This window comes from Megalops cyprinoides, chromosome 9 (genome assembly GCF_013368585.1).
Source record: "Megalops cyprinoides isolate fMegCyp1 chromosome 9, fMegCyp1.pri, whole genome shotgun sequence".
Classification (NCBI taxonomy): Eukaryota; Metazoa; Chordata; class Actinopteri; order Elopiformes; family Megalopidae; genus Megalops; species Megalops cyprinoides.
In genome coordinates this window covers 14,580,835-14,600,119 of record NC_050591.1, presented here as the reverse complement: position 1 = coordinate 14,600,119, position 19,285 = coordinate 14,580,835, and the positions used below count along the sequence as shown (strand labels likewise).

Here is a 19,285-nt window from a genome sequence, read left to right as displayed (position 1 = left end):
GCAACACAAGAACAGAACGAGCAGCAGGAACTCACGCTTATGGTTGTTCTTGCGCTGGAAGGGCAAGGTGTGGCGCTCTGAGTCCTCCTCACCCTCCTCGTCTGCCAGGTGTGTGTGGGTGTAGTGGTAGCTCAGCCCCGGGCGGTTCTTATAGCGCTTTCCACAGACTGGAACACACACACACACACACACACACACACACACAGCTGGTCCATGACAATATTCCATATTTGCGAAAAGTTTGCCAAGATGTCCATTTTTTTTTTCAAAATGAATGGAATTGACTTCAGAAACAACATGAAAAATGTTGAGTTAAAGACACACCAGCTTTGTAGTTTTACCCATTGCACATTCATCAGCTTGGCACTTCGTATTCTCTCCTGCACGGCAGCATAACTTAATACGCACACATGCTGAGCTTGCAAGCTCTGCTTCTGCCTGTATTTCCTCATGAAACTTTGGTAAGATTGCATGAAATGGCATCAGTCATCAGTCCACATATCATCCTTTATCGGAGGCAGTTTGAAGCAGGCCTGGTATTGTCAAATCGAAACATCGTGCCACACTGTATCCAGGTCTATGGCTTCTAGAACCGGCGAATAGAGCATGATGGCACTGCTTTAGTGCAGATGGCACCAGGAAAGTGTCTCTCCCTGTCCCTAGCGTGGCAGTACTCACTGTCACACACGTAGGGCTTGTCTCTGTCTTCCAGGGACGCTGGCTCTTGTCTCTTCCTCATTCCTCCCACTCCACAGGCCTGTAGATGGGAAACACACACACACACACAAATTGGAGACATACATTCACTTGGCATTCAGATACAGTAGTGTGCTAAAAGTAGTCACATGCACATACATAAATACACACACATAAAAACCCAGTCTTTGAGCAGGTAAACACACTTAAATTGAGACAGCTGCATTTAAGGACTGCTCCTTGCATTGATTGATAATGATCAAAATAATTCCTAGTCACCAGACCCTCTGATCTTTCAGAATGCCAGGTTCAACTCAAGCTTTTTGCTCTGTCGTGGCAAATGACCAGAAAACCGGGAAACCCCACAACTGTACAAAAGACTCCTATAAGAAAAGCTGTAGGAAAAGTTTTATCTGTGTCTAATAATGGAACGGGAAATAAAGCTGCAGTTTGCACTGTGACCCAATGTAGCTGTGTTACCTGTGAGAAACTTGTTCTTTAATTAACAGCATAGGAGGTGTGAGGGATTTACATGCAGTGTGAAGCATGAGGTGTCAATTCGAACAGAGCGGCAGATGTTCGGCCACACCCACTTCTCAAGCTTCCTTCTCCGGAACACAATCAGAAGTTAACATTATCGAATACATACTTGCCCTAGAGAAACAACTTGAACCTTCCCCAAAATTTCCCTTTGTGGTGTTGCAGTACCGTTTGACTTGTGTGTGTCATATAGGTATATCACTATATTTCTGCTGTTATTTCCCTCACTGATCCTTTTCTTGGGAGGTGGAAATATTATCTCCTTGTTCCTTGCATATGACACACTCTCAACACTGGAGGCAAGAACTGACTTCAGAAAAGAATAGAAGGGGTGCTATATAAATGTGGTGGAGGAACACGTCTGAGCAAAAAAGAGGCGGGATGCACTACAGTGTGTGGGTGTTTCACTGTTTCTAAAAATGAAGGGCAAAAGAAAGAAAAGAAGTGCCAGCGAGTGAAATGAACAATCAGCAAAACAGTATCAGCGAAATATTCTTTGTCACCTTCTATCAGTAGGGCCAGGAAACATCTTCAAGGAAGAGAGCCTTGGAACATCAGTTTCACCACCATTGCCATTTTTTTGTGTTGAACACAATGTGAACACTCACATTCTTTGAATGGCAGGCATATATACTTGATTTGGGCAGCAAATGGTTGGCTGGGTTAGTCTCTCACTCTCTCTGCCTCTCTCTCTCTCTTTCTGTGTGTCTCTCGTTCTCACTCTCTTGCTCTCTCTCCCTCTCTCTCTCTCTCTCTCTCTCTCTCTCTCTCTCTCTCTTACTCTGTGTCTCTTACCCGCCCCTTGGTCCGGTTTTTGCGCTTGGGCATGTCATCCTCCATCTCCTCCACCTCCAGCTCGTGAGGGAAGTCACCCACCAGCAGCTTCTGTAAGAATGCAGAGGGACCTCCCGATCACCAGGAGTGCCAGAGGGCATTGCCTCACCCAGTGGAAACAGGCCTACTCTTCCTAATCGGGTGTGTAGTGTATGATATTCAGTTACTTAGTACTGCACTTACATGTCTCAAATTCACATCTTGTAGATCCAAAATGACATCAACTGTTCTGTGTAGCAGCTTTAATTTCTAGCATGTGTGTCATTGCTTTGGAACTGAGGCTCTTCCTTGACCAGATCAACAGCCGCACTCTCCTTGCTGCCCAGTGTCTCCCTTCTACCCTCACAGCAACAACTGACTTGTATTACCTCCTCACTCCAAACTGAAATATGTCAAGAAAGAAATAAAGGTAAAAAGTTCTGCGGTCTGAATGTATTTTGAAATATGTCAAGAAAGAAATTAAGGTAAAAAGTTCTGCGTTCTGAATGTATTTTGAAGGAAGAAAAATGATAGAAACTGAACTCGTAATTTAAAAACTTAAAAAGCAAATGCTGGAAGTTAAAATTGTTGGATAGATCCAGAGGCTTCAGCCATGCGTGGGGAGATACAAAACCCAAGCCCGCTCCAAGTAGCCTCCTGCTCAGGTATGCAGTGATGCAAACCCGTGGATTTCGGGCCTACTCCCGGAGGAACTTTGCGCCGGCTGTGCCAGTTCTTAATTGAGGTGATAATTGGCTAACTGTTGACCTTTGGGATTGTTGTCATGTCTTGAGCAGGTTGAGCCGGCACAGATGAGCGCTCAATGGAGAGGTGACAGCTCATCCGGAAAGAGACACTAACACACTCACATGCAGGCATGCACACACTCACACACACACATACACACACACACACACACAGACACACAGGCCCCACTGGGGCCAGGCCTGAAAACTGCTGCTGCAGGCCATGCTTGAGGTGGGATGTACTGTAGCCCACAAGGGGCTGTCTCATTCCCAGACAGGCATGAAGATGTAGTCTGCCTCTAAGCACAGACCTTGGGTCTGTTTTTTTTTAAAACAAAATGGTTGGGGTAGAAAAAGCTGATCTTGGATCAGTTGATGGGGGCATAAAGTACTTGAAGCCAGGGAGTCAAGGGGAATATAGAGGGGGCATGAAAGGGTGGTGGAGAGGGAAGGAAGGAGAGGAATAAACACAATGAGATTTTAAGACAGGAAGAGAAGACACAGAGGGTTGGGATTGATTTACACTTACACTTACTGCCCAGTCCTCACAGCAGACCTTAGATCTGGGAGTGACAGTACATGGAGTAGTCACTGGTCTACGTGCTCGCTGAGTACTGATCACAAGTCAGTGTTACTGAGGGGAGTATGAGGTGAAGAAACAGTTTATAATACAACAGTGGAAGTGCTGGAGTGGAGGGAGGAATAAGGAAAGAGGGTGAGAGAAGTCAGGAGAAAAGCTGGAGCCACGGTGGGTCAGGCTAGGCTAGGCGACTGTGCAACTGCATAACACTATTCCTCAAATGCCTTGATTACATTACGATTAATTGTGTTGTTTTGCTGACTTGCTTATCCAGGGAGACTTACGCTCTGTAATCCTATTTAGAAAGCTGGAATTTTTTTTTACCAGGGCAAATAAGGTAACATAACCTGCCTGAGGGTAAAACAACAGCAGTGCACTTGGGATAGGAACCCACAACACTGAGGCTGAGTCAAAAGCTCCAACCACTCCCCAACACAACACCCTCACCCCCTTACTGCACAGTGAGCATGTCCATGGCTGCGCACTCGAGTGTCGTGTGTTAAAAAGTTGCCTACAGTGGGAGCTCTGTAGGAGAATAAAACCCTATGGGTCATTTGCGGTTCACTTATGGTTAACATCCTGTTCCCTATGGTTCACTCTCACTTGAAATAATGCTTGATAGACATGGTTTCATGCACTTTTATCTCTACCAGCTAGCTTGTATCTTGTCTGGCCAAGTTTCAATAGTTAGCCAGACAAGGTACAAGCTAGCTGCACCTCTAATGTTCTTGACTCCTTATATGGCTATTTGCTTGTGTTGTAGTCTGCCTCACTTGTAAGTTGCTTTGGATCTGCCAAATGAATGAATGAATGTAAATGTAAGTTAATATGATATGAGAGCAGCCGTGTTGACTGCCCTTACCTGGCACTCGCTCATAGGCTCCTCCTCCTTGGTCTCTACCTTCTTGTCCAGTGTTTCGGCACTGAGGAGTGACTCCAGCACTGGGCCCTCCGGTACGCCTCCCTCCTTCTTCAGAGACGCCTCGTAGTCCGCTAAAGACATGGGATTCCACACCTCAACACCCTACCATCTCCAGCATCAATGCCTGCTTACTTATCCCGATGGTATCGGCATGCGGCACATACAAAGGCCTCTCTTACCAATCTTGAACTCGATTGGTCCAAGGCGCGGATCCTCAAGGATGTTTAGCCGTCTCTTCTTGCGCCAGCAGCGGGCGGGGTAAGTGTAGAGTTGTCCAGGAGCCAAACCTGCGCCAACCAGTAGGAAAACAGAAACTCTCGGGGACTTAACCATCGACCAATCTAAAGTTAGCCTTGACCTCGCCACCATCACATGATGAACATTGACTAATCGGATACCATCATCAGCATAGCAACAGCCAACGACATGCATGTCAGCTACTTATAACTGTCAGCCATGTTCGAACATTTATGTATCCAAACTACAGACTGCAAAATTATATCAATAAACAGCTGCATATTTATGACTGTGGTAGCAATTTTAACAAAGTGTTTTGCATATCCCAAGGCCATTATCTCCATAGTAATGAGAGACCAGGTTCAATCAAACTGGAACCTTTTCACTACTCACAAATTGCAAGCACATTGTTGATGGCAGCAGGCACATAACAAAGCATCAGAATTAGGTGGGTCATTTGCAATTAGTGGATGAGTCAAAGTTTTGATTGAATCCCACAGCGATCCCTGGAGAAACATGCAATAATCACAGACACAAACCTGTGGATGACACGCCAACACAGATACATGAAGACACACATGCGCGCGCGCACACACGCGCACGCACACACACACGCACACACGCGCGCGCACACACACACCTGGTCCACGGTGAGTCTTCTCCATCCAGATATAGCAGTTGCTCTGCGCCACGCCCGTCTGGGAGTCCAGGAAGGGCAGCCGCATGGAGCGCTCTGCACACAGGCGGGCATTGTAGCTGCGACAGTGCTCAATGGCCTCACGGTAGAACTCCTCTCCCAGGCTGGCAGCAATTGAAACATTTTCATATCATCTTTACATCTTTACTTAACTTGGTGATTACAGCTTATACATCGTTAAACATGGTGGAGTACTCGCCATATTTTTTTGTAAGTTGTAAGCACATATCTAGACCGAACAGCCAGTGATCTGTCATTTGTCATTTTCAGTCTTTGTCAGAAGGTGCGGAATATGTTACTACTGTCTGTGAATGGAAATTGCACATTTTAATAATAATAATTCTAAAGCTAATAACAATACTAATGCAAATAATGAATACTACTACTTTCACTACTACTACTGCTAAAAATAATAATAAGACAGTAATAATAATAATCATTTATAATCATTTATAATTTAATATATTTAAAAATATTTATAAATTTAATATATTTATAAATAATTTAATAATGATAATAACAATAATAACCGTCATCATCATCATCACCATTAGTGTAATGTTTTTATCCCTCCCCTCGTTGCTGGTAACCATGCAGCGGTTTTAGCCATTGCAGCCGTGAATGGAGGGATGTGAGACGTGAAAGACTGACCAGTGTTCTGATGGGAGGAACTGGGGGAGGTCCCTGTCACCCTCACACGTGACACAAACGCTGACTGCTTTAAAACGTACCCAACACGTATGTGCTGTGTGGCTGCCTTAGCCTGCATAGGCATTCCAGAATTTTATGTTTGCCTGTTTCTCTTACAACACCCCCCCCCGCTCCACCCAATAGAAAGTATTACCTGTTTTTAATGACGGTTCCACTGGACTGCCTGCGAGGACAGGGAGAGAGGGAGAGAGAGAGAAGCAATCAGCCCCTCTTTGAAATACTCATTCATCTCCTCAGCCCGCCTATTTTCAAATCCGTAAATGGAATACAACACCATATTTGGCCTCCAGACAAAACAACAACAAAGAAATAAAACTACAATAACTCAAAGAAGCATAGCCGTCCCTGAACTCCATCCATTGCATATTCTCTCTGTGTGGCTGATGGCCCCCATCTTTAATAAAAAGCAGTTACCTCCTTAAGGTTACAATGGAATATTATGATGGCTCCTGCAATACGGGTTGTGAATGCTACAGTCACTGCTCAGTGCATTAACCAATATGTTAAGATAACGTTAAGGCAGGAATTAAGAAATATAAGGAATGTTTTATGTATCATGTCAATATTGTATTTATCATTTATGTTGAAATATAGCACTGTACGTAATGAAAAACAAACAACGGCAATTACATTTCATAAAATTTTACAAATACAGTACATCGCTACTTTATTTTGTCAATGTATGCAATTTTACACAGCATGTTCAAATGCATTACATTTGAACATACATCAAATGTATGCATTTAACACTGTATGAAAGCTGCAGTTGTGAACATTTGCCATTTTCACATTTGATATTTTTCACGAAGATACAAATAAAAACATTCCTTCTATCCTATAGTTAATATTTTAACATATAACTTTTTCATGAGGGACCTCGACTCCTGCTACTCAAATCAGAACCAGACATCAAAAAGGTACAATAACTGGTAAGCTCCCTTTCCATACAGACACAGTCTGCAAAACCCCCATAGACCAGAACTACTGACAACCTCAGCCAGGCCAGGTTCCACACAGGGAGACGATGGGGAAGCCGCATAACCAAAGGCTGCTATAACACAGCGTTCTAAATGCAGCGAGTGTGTAATATAGACTGCATTATATAAGCCAGTCACTGGGCCCTTTTAGTGGCAACTCTGACGTGCTCTGAAGGCCCCCGGCAGCATCCACTCCCTCGGTCCAGTGGCAGGGCTGCCCCCGGCAACTCGAGCAAACGGTGGAAACGGCCAGAGATGGACTTCAAGGAGCGGAATGGCATGAGTCTATGTGTGGCACTCTCGGAAAGTAACCTCTGCCAAACGGAGGCCGGGGCCGGGTGGCTAACGGCAGGGAAGCTGATGTCAGGCTGCAGGAGACTCCCCTGGATGTGTGTCGGTACGTGCATGCAGAGTCAGAGGGTCTTGGGGCCTGGAGGGGGACAGCTGATTCGGGGGTCGGGGGACGAAGAGAGGTGGACAAGTATATTGGGGAGTCTGTGGGAGACTGCAGAATGCCTGCTAAGACGTGTGAGCATTGCTGTCTCACGCCACAAATGTTGTGAAGACACTGTGTGCACTCCCCAGCACTGTCAATTGTCTCCTGCACATGTAAGTCCTAATGCTAGCAACCACATTGTGATAGCATGGGAATGAATCCTTCACACACAACACAGACAGACACACACACATGGGAAAACTTATAAGCACCCACATGACGGCACCCAGGTACTGTTGCACACATACTAAATCAGACACACAATCACTATCATTTATACTGTATACAGCATGCAAGAAAAGAATACATGGTACTGATGTGTGAGATGCTGACATAGAATCATTTATTATTTTATAATCTTTTCCGCTACATTTTTGCTATTTCTTTACTCTTCACTCCCAAAAGATATTACACATACACTAACAGAGTAAAATTAACTTTGTGGATTTCACCTATGACTAACATGTCTTTGTGTCTGAAAATTTACTTCATCACCAAACAGATGAATTTTAAAATATAGTGGTATTCATACACTCACAAATGCAGACACAAAAACCCACAGACAGTTACACAGATACGCAAACCCATTGTTGACATTATTGTCCCAAAAATTGGTTCACATTCAAGATGCCAAACTTTTCATATTCAAGATGGCAAATTTTCAAGCTTGTTTCTTTGAAAACATTTTTTCAAACTGTATGTATTACACACATACATTAAAATGTATTACACATATTTATTAAGCTGGCATGATTGCACATTCTTAGCCACACACACTCACACACACATACATACACATAAAACCACACAGGCTCATATACACACACATACACACACACACACACACACACACACATATACACACACACACACACACACACACACACACACACACACACACACACACATACACACACACACATACACACACACACACACACACACACACACACACACACACACACACACACACACACACATACACGCACACACACAGCTTTTAAAGTATTAAATGTATGATGTGGAAATAGGCTTGGGCTTAAAAGCTGCATAGGTTCTGGAAGCTGGAAAGGGAGGTGGAGGGGGGTAAGAGAAAAAAAAACGTTCAAAATGCAAAGCAGCTAGCCCCTGAGGTCCCCCCCCCCCTTCCCTCCCCCTCCTCCCCTCCACAGTACCCCCCCACACCCCTTTCCACCCCTCCCCCACTCCCTCACCCAAGCGCTGCGATTGGAGCTATCGGAATAAGTCAACCTCTCAATAATAAGTTGACAGCTGTAGAAAATGGCTGCTTTCAATTTGGTCCCTTCTCCCGCAATCTCATTACATTATGCTGCGGCTGCTTGCCCTTGAAAGTGTTTTGGGTTAGAGGATGCAGGGGAGCCGGCAGAGCGGCGGCAGCGGCTCTGAAACTAGGCCGGGACGCGGGGACCAAGCCTCTCCGGTCTCCATCCACCTCCCATTCAAGGAGAGACAACGCCTTCCTCACGCAGAGAAAGGATGGCGCGGGTGTGTGCGTACGCGCCCCCCGTTTCGGCCGGGGACTACAGGTGTAGCCGCTTGGCGGCGAGGCCGTGAGGGAATGCGCTGCGGAAAAGGGCAGCGAGGCCGCTCGGGCCGGGCGGTGCGTCATCAAGCGGGGACTCGTTTGTCAACTTTATGGCCATCGGCTTGGAGTGGAGGCAGATTTTCAACAGCGATATTTTGAGGCCTGTCTCTGTCTGCGGAGGGATTGTGGGAGGGAGTCGGAGGGAAATAAAAGGAATGGCGATGTGATGGAGACAGGGCCTATACTTCCACACCCAGACCTTCTCGTACAGAAAGGGAATGGGTGTGCACTGCAATACACAGGAAAAGAAATTAACTGAGACGGGGACGTAGAACAGCTTCAAATGTACCGACGATGAAAACAGAGTGAGAGAGAGGCCCGTGCTCACATCACACAGAGACAAAACATACACACACACATACACACACGCACGCGCACACACACACATACACACTCACAGACAAACAAACGCTCAAAATCCACTGCACTTCTTAGCAATTCTGGGCACAGGGCAAAAAAAGGGCCTGGAGCAGCAACTGCCTTTTTACCAATCTTAAATCCGCAGAGTGTCTCGACACCAGGCAAACAGAGAGGAGCGATTGGTCCAAAACAAAGCACAGCACAAAAAGAGCACATAGCTGGGAGCGCTGCAAACCTACAGCACACACATACACAGCCCTCCAAGGTAATGCAGCCCCAACCAGAACCCACAGCCCCCACTCTAACCCAATTTCTCAGGCATTGAGGAGGACAAAGAGGAAAGCGCAAGAGGCTGCAGTCCAAACCACAGACTGACCGCAAAAAGCCCAGGTCTCAGGTGGGAATAAATAAACGGCATCACCCTGCACTCCATCCCCTTAACTCCAATTAGCCACAATTAACACAACCTCTGTTATAAAGGGAATAGAGAGCTCCCCCTAGAGGCCAGATAAATTTAGAGGGAGAGTGAAAATATCACAGTATTGTCTGGGTTAAGGTTACAGTAATGATGGAGGAAAAAACATAAATTCTTTATGGGGGGTAGCTATGCTCTGGAGATCCACCTGCTCTTTTGTGTTGTGTCTGACTTGAAGATGGAGACTCACGCACACACACACACACACACACACGCACACACACACACACACACACACGCACACACACACACACACACACACGCACACACACACACACACACACACACACACACACACACACACACACACACACACACACACACACTCACTCACATACAGCAAACATACATCCTTAAGGTATTGCAGCTTTAAAAACCTGTACATTAGCTGGCAGAGAGAGCGGAATTGAGTGTAATTTATTTGCTAAACAGAGGCCCTTGTTCCCTTGTTCAAGGTGACTTAGACAGCCTTTATTTTGCACATCTCCCATTATGCATAGCCGAATGTGATCTGGGGCAGTTCAGGTTTCCACTGCCTTACTCAAGGGTGCAGGAGCGTATCTGGGATTTGAGCCCGCAGCTCCTTCTGGTCACAAGTTCAGTTGATCGAGCATTACGCTACACCCACTTAAGTAGCGATCTGAGCAGAGCAGCACAGAAGGGCGCAGCCAGGACGAGCAGGTGTGCAGACGACGCAGACGCAGACAGCACTCACAGCGCCCATTTAAAAACCGGCTGGCCGTGCCCATAAGCCTTCACTGATGCTAATGGCCTGGTCCACGGCTTTTGTGAGCTTTGCCTGTTGGAAACGCAATCTGCACGCCCATCCCCCACGTCTGCAGATTAGACTATGCAATATCAACCCCCCCTCTGCCCCACCATACACCCCCTCCCCTCTCCATCCCTCTCTCTCTCTCTTTCTCTCTCTCTCTCTCTCTCAGTACCCAGTGAAATTATTTCTCTTCCTTTCTTTTTTTCTCCCTCTACAGATGTGCCTAAGCTTTCCCTCCGCGCTAAAGATAGCTGCTGATGTGCTGTGGGGGGACTAAGCTGGAACTAGGCCCGATGCAGCCAGTGGCGCGCTGACCCAACCGAGGATCACGTCCCGTCTCAACTCTCACAGCACCGGGGGCATATCATTATCGCAACGTTTCGCCAACGTTTCAGCAAAAGGGCTGTGACAACACTGTGAGAACATTAGCTTCCACCTGGGACTCATGCCAATCACACACCCTGTGCTGGTTCCAGGTTTCTAAAGGACCAGAAACTGCCACAATAAGTAAAATAAACCGCAACGTTCCCAACAATGAGAATGAGCAATAAGCTACCGACTATATGAACTGTACTGTGATTTGATCCAAGCCAAACAGACAATGCTACCGAGTGCTTCAGGATGATGAAATATAATGAAGAGCACTGTGCAGCTCCGGTGCTGCAGTTGTTGAGGTTTTGGTACAAATCAATGAGTTCCAGACAAATGGATAAGTTATAGTTGTCTGGACGCACCCCTAACGAACAAGTTTGCATTCCTGTTCGCTGCTGTTAGAATTACGTCCAAACAGTATTGGAAATAATATTTACATTCCCCCAGTGTTCCACAGGCAGATCATTGAAATGCTCTGCCTCTCCAACACCCTCAGTGCAATGCCAGAGATTCCTGAGCACTGTTCTGGTGTGGTGATGTGGTAGACGTTCCCATGCCAACGACAAGAACAGACACAGTGGTACAGTTACAGTGACTGGAATTGGATACACAAAAGCCCTTCTACATTTTAACTTTCTAGCAATATGTCTGCGACTGTAAAATGTTAAATGTGGTGACAACTTCACACGACATGTAGCACAGCACGAAATAGCACTATCTAAGAAACAGGAAAGCAACGGCACAAACGCACTGAGAACTGGCTGCTCCAGTCATTTTAACTTTCCTATTCAGTCTCCCTCTCTCTCTCTAGCTCTTTCTCTCTCTCTGCGGGTCCTATAGATTTCCAGGAGAAAATGGCAGACAGGCTGTCGGAGCAGGCACAGCAAAATGAATATTTCCCCTTGCTCCTTAATAATGTTCCGGAATCTTGCGAGAGGATCCTTCCACGTAATTGGAACGGTGGAGGGGCCATAAATCTCAGCTGAAGGAACTGCATTCCACTCAGGACTGCCATTCACTGAGAGGCTGCTGCTTTCCAAGCACAGTCTCTAACACACACATGCGCGCACACACACACACATGCACACACGCACACTGTCTCTCTCACACACACACACACACACACACACACAAACACACATACACTCACACATACACATACTCACATACTTACACACACTCATTCTCATACACACACACACACACACACACACACACACACACAAGCTAGCCATCTCCCTTTCTCTTTCTTTAATAATTCTTTCACCTTCTGGGTGTGAGGGAGCGGCTCTGGTGTGGATAGTCATTCTCTGTACATTGCGGAGCACAGTGTCTTTTCCCTCAGCACGTCATGCATACAATGATCCAGTCAAATGAAATGCAATCCAGGTGGGGTTACCGCGGCAGTCTGTCCCGAGCAGCAGCATCCACTGCAGCGTCCTGACACTGCTAAAAGTTCGCATCATCCACACTATCAATATTAATCCTTCTTATGTGTTTATACTCTCACACTCTGTTCATGAAAGAAAGGGATTCTATATAGTTCTGCATTCAGGCAGAGCAGCACAGAAAGACTGACATATAACCAAAGCATTTTATGCGCTAAGGCAAATAATGAGAGCTGAAGTCTCCACTCCGCTGTCCTCCTGCTCTTTCTGTTTCACTATCTGGGTATTCACTCTCTCTGTCTCTCTCTTGCTCTTTATATTTCACTATCTCAGTATCCCCCCCCCATTACTATTCCATTTACATATAATACTGGAGTGTTCTCCCTGAATCCTAATTACTATCGACTGTCAGTCTTCACCACCCGCCCCCCCCCCCCCCAACCAATCCTCATTCATGTTCCACAAAACCCTTTTTTCACCCCTTGCCTCCTTCTCATCCATGGTGTATCCTTAGTCCTGCCACTGACCAATCCATCACTTCCTCTTCCTCATCCCTGTAAAATGCCTACAACCCACTACCAGTCCTCCTCCATCTGTCGTTCTGTGAGGCTCGCTGGCCTCTTTGTTGGCACACGTTCCCTTCCTACCACCTCCCCATCCCATTCTCTCCCCTGACTGTCTTGCACAGACGTACACACAATTCTGTGTAGACCCACTCCTCAGCGAAGTGTTTGCAGGCTGAGCCTCAAAACTCAAAATGGAGACACTTCAGAAAAAAGGACCCACAGCACACCTTACCCCCCCCCACACCCCCCCCCCCCCCCTTGTGGGATCCACTCAGACAAGCCCTGTTAAGGGCCTGTCCAACCATCCCCTTGTTTAGCCGTGGACCCACAATCCACTGCTGCGTGACTATGAGGTCACAATGCAGACAACACGCGATAGAGACGACATTAGATCAACTAGTGCAATGAAATGACTGACAGATAGTTAGGTAGCTTTGTGGAAATAGGTCATAGAGCTAAAAATACCTATCGGTGTCTCTCATCTCTTTATGAAGACAAAGACCATCTATCTTGGAGGGGAAGCAGAGAAGGCTGCTTTAGAAAAGCGTTCTTGCAATGTTGCGGCTGAGGTTGGAGAAAAGGAAGAAATTAGAAAGAGAGAGACAGAGAGGGAGAGAGAGAAAAGGGAAGAACAATCTAGAAGTGAAGCGGCACAGGCTCCAGTGCACTCCGCGGGCTGGCGTGAACAGCGCCTGAGCACAGAATTATATAGAACTCATTTCTTTCAAATCAGTGAGGCAAGACGGAATAACTATCAGATCAGTCAGCACACCGCGCCCTGCTCGGCATGGAGAGATGGAGAGAGAGAGAGAGAGAGAGAGAGAAACACAGAGAGGCACAAGAGAAAAAATGTGAGGATGCGAGGGAGAGAAGAGAGTCAGACAGACAGAGGGAGAGCAAAAAGTGTGAGTGTGAGTAGGGAAAAGGGACAGAGAGAGGAAGAATGAGATCATGACTGAGGCGGGGGGGGGGGGGGGGGGGTGAGAGGGAGAGAGAGAGAGATGCAGAAGTATAAGAAATATGAAGAGAATTCAGACCAATCAAGCATTTTAAATTGAATTGAGGAGAGTCAGCGAGACAGAAGGAAAGAGAAAAGGAGAGCGAAAGGAAAAAAGAATCCGAGAGAGAGAGAGAGAGAGAGACAGAGGGGGAGAGAGGGGGGAGAGATTAGAGGAAGACTAATCCCACAGAAAAGGTTAAGGAATGCTCAGTGGGATGGGCTTTTTTAGACTCGTTTACAGACCCCAGATCAGACTCTGCTGAGATGCAGAGTGCTTTGCCTGGAGCATCACATCAGTGTAAGGGGAGGCTTTCAGGAGTTCCCTCCCTCTCTCGCATCTTTAACATGTCAAACAGTGGGAGAAGAATAAATACTATTACTATTACTGTAACAAATAATGATACCATTAGTTACAGGAGTAGTACTTGAGCAACAGCAGAACTGCATGAGAAGTTGTTATAATGTGGTAATTCAAGCAGTAATTGCAAAGGTGACACTGTAGTAGTAGTATGAGAAGTATTGTAGTAGTATGAGAAGTAGTATTGTAGCAGTATGTGCAGATGTACATAAGGTTTTCCCCATACAGCAATCATGCAGCTCGCATCTTATCATCCAGAGTTGCACGCTAAAATATCCTGAATATTTTATCCATCTTTAAATAAATAAGTTTGTATCTTCAGAATCTTAAGTTATGTATTCATGCAAGGGTTTGTGGGATTGTCTCCCTGCTGGCTTGAGTTTAATGATTGGGAAGGATACACTGTTCTCGTGTGCTTTCATGTTGGACAATGGTCCCCAGATTTACCCTGGATTGTTCCAAAGGGTGCCCAAGAAGTATCCATTCGATCAAAAATGGGCATGGGAGAGATGGGCATCCTCATACCCCAACTGATTGAAGAAAATTCACAGTGACATTCTTACAACGACACCTCCCGCCTCCTAAAACCACAGATGTGAAAGGTACACCGGCGACTCCCTGAAAACCTTAAAGTAATTGTCAACGATCTCAGGACTTACACAGCACTGAAGCCACTTCACACAGCGCTACTCCGAATCGCGCCGTTGCTTTACGGAGAATCATTGTTCGGTTAAAATAACGATGCGTTGGTTATCGTATTAAAAAACATCCAGGTGGTACCCGGTATCTGATCAAAAAAAAAAAAAAAAACAGACCGGCGCGCACGGTCATACCGTTTACCGGCCGGTCAGCAAGCAGCGTGTTCACAGATTGTTGGGCTGTTGCCGTTTTTAAAATGGATTTTTCATTGTTTATTTCAGCTACAGCAAATAAAATAAATGTTTATATCTGTTTTATGACAGCACCCCAAATAACGCCAATATTTGGCTGTTTGTTAGTTGTACCCTAGTTTTCTGTCTTAATTGGTAGGCTACATTAATTTTATTACAACCATTAAGTTACTGTCATTAACTGAGAACAGTCCATGATGCACGACCGCTTCACTTTGTTTATTGTATCAGCCGATAGCTTACATTCCTTTAAAACTGTCTGTAATTTTACACTGAACCCATGTTACACGCACGTATTCGTTATCATGAATACCAAGAAATGTCGCCTGTCTGCATTTTAGATGCGCGGTGGCACTGGCTGAAACGACTGCATTTCTGCATCGCAGCGCTCGCAAATCCAGGTACACTGGCTTCCGCGAGCAGAAGCTGACTTTCTTTGTTACAGGTAGGCATTTCAAATGTAGTTATTTGGCAGAGCTCAAAATGCCTCCAGGAGAACCTCCACAGCGGTCTAAGCTCACCGAAAAACTATTCTTCGCAGGTAGGCTATATGTTAGCAGGTTCACAGATGCAAATGCATATATTGTCAGCTAGCTTGTGCTGCGTGCCGCACGCTGGATTTTTTTTCTTGTGTCAGTCTGCACAAAGGATTCGGATGTGAACTTGACGGAATGTTCACCATTGTAACGCGGCTGTCTGCTGCCCCGATGCACTTAGCATTCTTGAGCTTCCGATTACTGCAAGGACAAATACACCATCCGGTCCCAATACCAAAGTACAACAACCATTTTCAGACATTGCACAGCAATTGGTTATATTGCTGTTGCTATTATTGTTAGATTAGCTGATACTTATAGTTAAGATGCACAAAAACAAACGCACGCACGCTAAGGGAAACGCTGAAAACATTGCATTTGCTACGATGCAAGCTGCACGCAGATATAGCTGGCTGTCTATATATGAGTAATAATTAATAACCGGTAGAAGATGACAAACGGGACGTTGTCCAGATACCTGTTTAGTGCCTCTATCACAACCCATCACGCACAGGTAAATGAACCCCCCACATTCACAATCATTTTTGTACTTGTGCAAGGAAAACATATGAACGGCAAATCTCGTCTCAGCCGACAGTCAAGCATTATCCACAACGATGTATACATTAGGAAGAGACGCCGGGTCACCTAAATTGTACTTTAACATTCCACCATATCGCTTATATGAATAGCTCGCTAGCTCGGCATGCAAAAAATGATAAGCGAAAATGCTAGCTAGCGATCAGTTCGGCAACGCATTTCTACGCAAATCCAAGCTCATGTAAAAACAGACTGTAACAGTTACTTTCCACCCTTGTTCCAGATGTATTGAAATCACCCTAGCTGCGGATGGTATTGGTACTTTTAACGACGTTTTGCAATTGTCATTAAAAATTCACTGAAATTTTAAGAAAACTGACAACATGCAATAGTTGTAGCAGGCTTGCAAAAACAACTACAGAAATGCCTTTACTTACGATTTCAGAGGGTTTTGAACCACTGTAGCCATTTTGATATAGTATGATACAATGTAACACTGCAGATCCCGGTATTGTACATGTAATATACCAGTAATTTTCAATTTCATTCATTCTCTGGGGCTGCGGCTGGAGCAGGCAGCCAATGAGAGCGGAACCGTTTCTTGGCCCGGCTTGGGACTTGTAGTTTTTACACTAGCCGGTGTGAAACAAGGTGAGGGGTACTGTACTACAACTACCAAGTGTAACGCGTTTGACAGTATAACGGTCCCGCCTTGGACTTGTATGGATAAGCCAAAACATCTACTGTAATGTCAAGGTTGGGCCACTAGACTGCCAATCTGTATATAGCCCACCGCTCTCAGGGAAGACTACGCATTTTTCCTTTTTCTTGCAAGTCCACCACTGTGTTTTAAGGGTGAGGCTATGTGCGAAGCTACGTGCCAAATAAAATAATGCCTTACGATTCATTTTAAAGGCGAGTGCTTAATACTTTAATGAATGGTATTTATTACTTATTATTATTATTCATTACATTGTACTATATTATTACTGACTGAATTTTCGGTGCTTTAATTGTATGCCCAAGTAATGGACAGATGATCAATTGGTGTCATTCAGTATTGTGTAATTTATATATATATATATATATATATATATATATATATATATATATATATATATATATATATATATATATATATATATATATATATATGTGTGTATATTCAGTCATTTTGTGTTTTGTTTTGCCCTGAGTGCTGCCAGGGGTTGTGGGAAATAAGCATGGAATCCCTGCTTGTTTTTCCTGAGGCTCTAAGACAGGAAAATTCCCTGATTGCTGGTGCACACCTTTGTGCTCTTCTTTCGGATGATCTTTTTTCCCACTCATTAGTATGTCAGTTGTGATAGACTTATGACAGACATCATGTCATGCTCTGTGGTAATTTCTAAACAATTATTTTATACAGCGCCATATGTAAAAATGAAATCAGGCTATGCATTGCTGCATAAGACATGGGTTTTGAAAGCATGGGCTACATACTTCCTCAGTCTATATTGGTGTTTGAGCACTGCTCAGCTTGTCACACAAGCTTCACTTGTTGGTCTGACTTTTGTGGTCAGCATCAGTATGGTAATGATCCAAGAGTCTTGTCTGGGACACAACCTAAATTTCATTATGTTCACCTGCAGCTCAGGTAGTTTTGATGAGAAGTGGTTGCAGTATGGTTCACACAATAGATATACAGTAGATTACTATATTGGCTTGAAGTTCTGTTTGATTCTCCTTGAAATTATTCTTTACAACATGCATCCTTGAATGGACACACACACACACACACACACATTTTCACACTGGGAAAGATATATCACTATAAAAATCATCATAAAAATTTCCAAATTCTATATTATAATTAAATTTGGACAGATACTTATCAGACATCACCACCCTGTTTTTGCATGTATTTGACTACTGTTATTTATTAGTAGAACTGTATTTCCACTCACTGTAGATCCTCAGATCGCTGCCAAGTCACTCTTGTGTAGCACTGCTCTGCATGCTATCTAGAGTTTCTTCCATGTTTCTTCACTCTCCTCTGTAAAGGACAGTGACCTAGAACAGCTTCAGTGCTCTAATATACATGGAGCAAGCTGTCAGACATCTGTTCCAGACACAACACATTCTCACAACTGGAATGGGAAATGAAATCCATTATCTGTAGGTCAGAGTCTTGCAGGTCTTAAAATTACCTTACAAATTATTTCCACCAAGAGCACCGGGTTAGTTGACTTCACAAAACTAATTTATGACTCCAGTTAAACAATTCAGAGCTCGGGCGTGGGACGACGGGACATAAGGTCTACCCAGTCCTGGTGTGATTCCATGTTCTTTCCTGTTCTGGACAGTCAGTGGGTGCCTGGTTCATCCTCCTTTAGCCTTAACCAGTAAACAGATTCAGTTAGTTTCTTCATTTAGAATTCCCTGCGAGTTTCCTGGCAATTGAGAAGGAGGGGCTACAAGGTGACCTATAAATCGTAGCTGGATTCCCACAGGTACTCAATGAGCTCTTTTAATTCTGTGGTGACTAATGACTGGAATTCTCCGGTAATCTTGTTTCTGTTCCAAATAATGATTTAGGGTCAGCAGTTAGGGCCAAAGATGGAATGATGGGTTACACTGGTTTCAGTCAACAACATGCACCCAGACCACATACAAAAACAGCTTCAGCACTGTTTCCCAGCCCAGATCCTTGGGTATATTATGGGCTGGTCTGCTTGTATATGTTCTAGCCAAACTCTCAACATCTCTAATCTCTGCTTGAACTCTAATAAACAGCCCAATAGTAGTGAGGGTTTGTGTAATTTTGGTTCTACCCAATGAGCACTCAAAGTACCACTGTTGAGATGAGTTCAGATGCCTCTCAAGACCATCTAGGCCAATCATATTAGAATGTGATGGGTTTTTCATCAAACTAAAAAACATCCCTCTTTAACAGGCCAGATGTCAGCCTTAATTCTTATAAAGTCAGTTGACTGTAGTGGTCAAGGACCAGGACTGATAAGGCCCT

The 19,285-nt window shown here is 44.8% G+C and overlaps 1 protein-coding gene across 1 annotated transcript in view; it reads right to left on the bottom strand.

Annotated features, from left to right (window-relative positions):
- dpf1 (D4, zinc and double PHD fingers family 1) overlaps nt 1-16,812 on the bottom strand; it is a gene marked incomplete at its 5' end in the record, with an annotated part of 29,115 nt that extends 12,303 nt beyond the window's left edge. Inside the window, 9 exon segments of the mRNA XM_036536609.1 lie at nt 36-167; nt 679-757; nt 2,032-2,121; nt 4,238-4,368; nt 4,477-4,584; nt 5,175-5,335; nt 6,076-6,105; nt 16,716-16,785; nt 16,788-16,812. Coding sequence (XP_036392502.1) covers nt 36-167; nt 679-757; nt 2,032-2,121; nt 4,238-4,368; nt 4,477-4,584; nt 5,175-5,335; nt 6,076-6,105; nt 16,716-16,785; nt 16,788-16,812 — 826 coding nt within the window.
- Between the last annotated feature and the right edge of the window lie 2,473 nt (nt 16,813-19,285).